General features: G+C 46.5%; 1 protein-coding gene across 1 annotated transcript; it reads right to left on the bottom strand.

Annotated features, from left to right (window-relative positions):
- Positions 1-1,863: 1,863 nt before the first annotated feature.
- Positions 1,864-5,036, bottom strand: LOC144941166 (trypsin-like). The gene is made up of 5 exons (XM_078867723.1): positions 4,989-5,036; positions 4,313-4,472; positions 3,221-3,480; positions 2,267-2,400; positions 1,864-2,013 (listed from the first exon to the last, which is right to left on the bottom strand). The coding sequence occupies exons 1-5, from the start codon at positions 5,026-5,028 to the stop codon at positions 1,864-1,866; spliced, it is 744 nt and encodes a 247-aa protein (XP_078723849.1). The 5' UTR covers positions 5,029-5,036.
- Positions 5,037-6,000: the final 964 nt, after the last annotated feature.

Raw genomic sequence — 6,000 nt, 5'->3', positions numbered from 1 at the left:
GCAATGCATTCTCTATGGCTTCCGGGAGGGCTCGCACTAACGTGCTTACGTCATCATACGTAAGCACGTTTCATCCAACAAAATTATTTGTCGCCACCTAGTGGAATCTTTAATAAAAGAAACATGAGTGGATTGTATTAATAGTGAGTATAGAAACAAACAAGATCTATTGTAAGAGTCACTTTATTTTTCATTAATATTAAAGAAGTGAAGTTGCCTTTACATGCTTAAGCTGTTAATTTATCCTTTGCATGGGTGGACCTTATCCTTATCAATCATCCAGACATTTGCCCCCCCTGAGAGATTTTGCAGGAGCCGCCACTGGTGTATTGGTTACATTATGTGAACGTTACTTATTGCTGGTTTGAATGACAAAATGAGATTGTATCTACAGTACTGTAGCTAGGATTGAGATAGGAGGGGGTGACCTGCAGTGAGTTTCTCTGTCTCCTCTTGAGCCCTGCTACATACAGAACGTGTAACACGTACTCGCACAATTCAAATGTCCACACATCACGGCGTGCATCTTGGCCGTCCATTCGATGACGTCAGTCAAACAGACGCCGAGATGGCGGCTCATTCACATTCATGTAACTGTGACGTACACAGACAGACGACACCCATTACGCCGACCTCGGGCGTTGATTGGATTTTTGAAGATATGGACGAATAGGGGGGTGAGGTTCGACGATTCGGTGTTCGGTCCGAGTGTTGAGTTTGAGTTCAGAATCAAAATAATTATTTATCCTGAAGGAATCCGATGTGCTCTAAAGCTCTTTTCACAGATATCCGTGGAGTGGGATGAGTAATGGTGGGGCTTGGAGATGCGCGACTAACATCAGTGGCGAGTGGTGACGTGAACTGCACCTACTCCCCATCCTGTCACCACGCCCCCGCATCGTAAAAAATGTCAATCTTCATCCAGCAGTGAATTTGATGATCAAAATATCTCAATATGAAAGCGCACCCCCTGTGTATAGCCATGTGTGTGCCTGTGTCTTGAAGGACGCGACTGTTCAGTTGGAGGCAGTCGCCCTCCAACAACAAAGCAGGGCAGAGGAGCGACGCTCACAACAACGAACGGAGCGCCGGGCGGATAAAATGAAGCAAGATGGCACAGTAAGAGAAACAGCTGGTGTGCATCTGCCAGTCATCTCAGTGAGTCGACCGATGGCACCTGGGTCTGTACCGTGACCTGTTAGAAAGCTTTCCACACTTAACGCGGCCTCAAAGTACCGACCATCGATTTTTAAATCGAGCAGGAGAGAGGGAGGAGTTTATTTGCATGTGGCGGGTCATATTCAAATTAGGAAAATGGCGGGTTGTGATTGTCTGGCAACATCCCTGAGACCACCCCAAGTTCACGCTGTATTTCCTGTTTCGAGCTGAGAGGAGTTTGAATCAACCAATGGGAAGCCGACAATCCAACTCATTTGAATGTCACTCCCTCCTTTGCATCGACTCAACTCAGTTGATTCTTAGCCAAATGATTCGACATACCCAAAGCAAATTACTTAAATTGGCCACTCTGTTGTTATGAACAATTTTAACTAAACATATCTATTTTTAAACGTGTACTATTGTTTCAAGGATTGCACGTTGGAGGTATAGGGCCACCATACCAAAGCGGTTAATAAGTCCTGTGCTGTATTGGCGGCTACGGGGCTGCTTTGTGGGTAGCAGAAGAATCGAGCAACTCAATCCATTGTACCGTGCTATGCGATGTATCGATCATCAACTTTACTAAGAAAATAAGACGACAAAAACATGGTGCCATCAACATTTCAATGGTTTTATTCGTTTCATGGCATTACAATCATCACAGTGCTTGTTGCTCGGCAAGGTGGCTTCCGAGTGAGTCGCTCAGTTGGCAGCCATGGTGCTGGCGATCCAGGAGTTGTAGTTGCACACCTTGGTGTACACGCCGGGGTAGTTGGCCAGGGCACAGCCGCGACCCCAGGAAACGATGCCCTGCAGCTGGCCATTGCATACGACGGGGCCACCGGAGTCTCCCTGCAGTGGCGGAATCAGGGGTCAAAGGGTCAGCAGTTAGCAGTTGGTTCCAGCATCTAATGTCGTGGTTCCCAACCTTTATGTATGTGAAGAAAATACGTGATTAATATTGAGTTGGATGAAAGAGATGCAACCAAAATATCGATGAGAGTGTATGTTTGGTGGAGGTGGCACTGGTTTGTAGCAAGAGGGCAGGTCTACGCTCATACTCCCGTTCAGACTTATCGACTCAAGTCGATTCAGGGGACCTCACCTGGCAGGAGTCCTTGCCACCCTCCTGGTATCCCAGGCAGATCATGTTGTCGGTGATGGACCCAGGGTAGGCGTTCCTGCAGGAGGTATCACTCAGCACGGGCACCTGGACGCACATGAGGACATCGGGGCTGCCTGTATGGAGACACGCGGGTGGCATTGGTAAGGCATCATACACTGGGGAAAGATATTGGGGTAACGTGAGGACGGAGAAACTCATAAACAGAGGGGGCGGCATAAGAGAGTTCAGTGGACTCAGCGTGAAGGTCCCAGTAATGCAGAGGAAATGTAATGGGTTGGTAGCTTGTGCCCATTGATAAACCTGGAGAAAGTAAGCAGAGAAAGACAGTGGAAAAGAGTTCCGTGACTACTGCTGGACAGACACTGAGAAAGTAAAGGAAGACATGGGGGAGGCCTGTGCCCAGAAGTGGCCAATCACAAGCTCACACTACAACAACAACAAGATGGACAAGTCTAGTTACAACTTTTAGTCCAGTTTAAACTCCAGGTCAAGCCTGCCTCATGCTCAGAACTGTTATTCAATGCTTAGCTATAAACATTGCTAAAAAAATCCACGAAAATATCGCTAGACAGAGTACCATGTAATTATGCTAACATTTTATATCTTAATGAATGTTTTACCATGATACAAGCATGTATATGTGTTGTGTCAGCTTGTATGGAGAAGAAATCAACTAATTTCTCTGATATGTTTTTGGGTTGTACTGAGTGTTCTTCAGCATGACGTCCGAACGAAGCTTCACTCGTAGTGTTGGGAACTCCCAAGAAGAAGACCGAAACGCTAGACATCATGACGAACACCACGTGGCACAGCCCGAAAACACATCCGAGATCTAAACAGAGCAACCATGAAACGGATATGGTAAAATCTTTAAAAAGTATTCCTTTAATTGCTTTTCCAGGCTAGACGGACGTCTAAGTGCCGTGTCCTCACCGACGCTGGTCTGGGTCTCGCCCCAGCCGGAGACGGTGCACATGACTCCGGTGCCGACGCAGGAGGAGGGCAGCGCGACGGCCTGCGCGTACTGGTTGAGGGTAGCGGGCGAGGCCAGCTTGATGAGCATGATGTCGTTGTCGGTTTTCGCCGAGTTGTACTGGGGGTGGCGGATCGCCTTGGAGGCCTGGATCCTCTGCTCGGTGCCCTCGGTCACGAAGATGTTGTGCTCGCCGATGCGCACGGAGATGCGGGATGCGCTGGGGGTGGAGGAGGTTGACAATAATAGTGATGAAGATTTGAATTCATATTTCTTTGCTTTCATGCCCTAGCAACCAAAAGCACCTTGCGCCACATTTAATTCCAACAATTTCAATGTCCTGCTGTAAAATGATCCAGGCGGCTAAGTGCAAGAACAATCATAGAATGCAAGCTCAGTTCATGTTGGGGAACTGACTCATCATCCCACCGGGCACAATAATATAAGTACAGGAAACCCTTGCCCAACGCGGCTTTATCGAACTCTTGTTTCGGCTCTACACGGTGTACCAGATGAGGTCTGTTTCATGGTACACGGGGGTGATGTTTCGGCTCTAAGCGGTTTTACGTTGCTAAGATTTTCATCTCCGTCTCGAAAAGTAGTGCCATGAGAGTGCTGCATCCGTTAGGAAGGTTTAATCAAATTGACTGTGAGAACGATTTATTTTCCATGTAAGTTTCTGCATGTATATATATATATTTGCATACTTTTTTGCGTGACACACTGAACAAGCATAACGCAAATATTCACATATTGGCCGCATGTATCTAGCCCTCCTCTCGTTGAGGACGTTGAACGGATGTATAGAATCATTAACGTTCAAATGCACAGTCCCCTTCGTTTCTCTAGTGTTGACCAGTTTCACGAGGTACTCATTTAACGGTGAGTCAACCTGGGGGAGGGCACAGGACCGCGTCAGATATCGTCACATATGCTGAGAATCGAGATCGGGTTGCAGGGTTCGCAGCGCAGTGCACTAATCGTTGCAATACTACTCCCCTCCCATTCACACACACAAACAAAGAGCATCGCTTATGTCCATGTGAACTCACGTCTGGTAGCAGTGAGCGGCAGACACGACCCACTCGCTGGAGATCAGGGAGCCTCCGCAGAAGTGGTATCCGATGTTGAGGGACACCTGCCACGGCTGCGAGTGGGCAGCGCACTCGTAGCCACCGACGATGTGGTCCTCATACATGTACGGGGCCGCCGCTGTCAACAAAGTAGAGTGTAAATTCGTAGCCTGAACGCGGTTAATTATTCAGACCCAACATTAATCGTGAGGATAATCGTCAACAGGATCATCACGCCTCTGGGGTTACTAGCAATAAAACATGGGCATGCGCCCCATCCAGCTCTTTCGTATAATTCAGTTTAACTCAAGTAATTTTCTGGCACAGTCAAATTAGGAGCACACCGTTGATCTCCTCCATTAGTTTGTTGATGTACATCATCAGCGGAGGTGAAAAGTGTTCCAATTTGAGCCAACCTTGTGGAGGCCTAAGCCAGATTAAGATACCAAACGACCACTAATAATGTCCATCACTGTCAGGCTTGCTTAAACCAATGCTATTAAACTGACAGATGTCTATAGCCAAAGATTGGCACGGTTGGCGAAAGAAGTTCAACATACGTACAACGACCATCTCTGCCAGACATGGGTCCTAGTTCGACCCAAAACCATTCACTACGCAGCAAGTTACCAGTGGAAGTTACACAAAGTCTCACCAGCGGTGCCCACGAGCAGAGCGAAGATGAGTCCGTACATTGTGCAGTGAAGATCCTGAACGACGATGCTGAACCACTGCCAAGGGTCCCCTTTTATACTCGTTGAGACCCCTCTTATCTCATGGCCTTGTTGTAATCTCTACGGTACCTGGTGCCTTATGCCTGTCTCATAAAATTCGTCGATATTTTCCCACATGGGATGGAAATACCAAGTCACCGGTTCCACATGTTATAATTCGTCCCATTTTATGTTTTTCTTTCCACGGACGTTGCATTTATTGTCCCAGTTCAGATTTCCTTCTTGGTAGTGATGGTGCCATTTGACGTTATGTGTGTTATGTGGCAGCTGTGATTAACAGTGGTTCTGCAGTTGCACACCCGTTCCACAAATTGTGAAAATATCTAGAACTCTGTGGAAAAGTTCTGGAATTGAGAGCTCATAAAATGAATACTTACGTAAGTATAAATCAGTATATATATAATATCCTCTAGAGGTGTTCTTTAGAGCTCCCTCAAGTGGAGGCCCTTTTGCCAGCGGTGCAGTGAGAAATACATTGCAAGGCTGCACCTTTACTTTTCTTACTTAAGTATACGCCAAGGACATTACTGCTGTCAAATTTATCATAGTCAAAGTCATTATATTTTATTAAGCTGACATCGAATTGCTTTTAACTGAAAGTTAAACTCACAGATACTGATCCATATATTTTTTTGGGTGGTAGTTTTTATACCAAAAATCTTGTCAATTATCTATGGTAATCCAGCATCAGGGTTGGTGGATCGCGAAAACGTTGTGAAACTCGCTTCCTGTGAGCGTCGAGGTGCGATATCCTCGCTCTCCAGGAGAAGGCAGTACAGGAAGTGGACTGCATGCCATCTGTATGGTGATTTTGTTGCCATCTCGTTCCCATAGGGTTTCTCCGATTTACTCCCACTTGTATAATGAAAGTTGCATTAATGGACAGAAAATATCTTGACATAACCCAATATAGGAACCTATTGCAAAGAGTCC

Source organism: Lampetra fluviatilis, chromosome 24 (genome assembly GCF_964198595.1).
Source record: "Lampetra fluviatilis chromosome 24, kcLamFluv1.1, whole genome shotgun sequence".
Lineage (NCBI taxonomy): Eukaryota > Metazoa > Chordata > Hyperoartia > Petromyzontiformes > Petromyzontidae > Lampetra > Lampetra fluviatilis.
The sequence above is the reverse complement of the archived record's forward strand: the minus strand, read 5'-3'. Positions and strand labels throughout refer to the sequence as shown.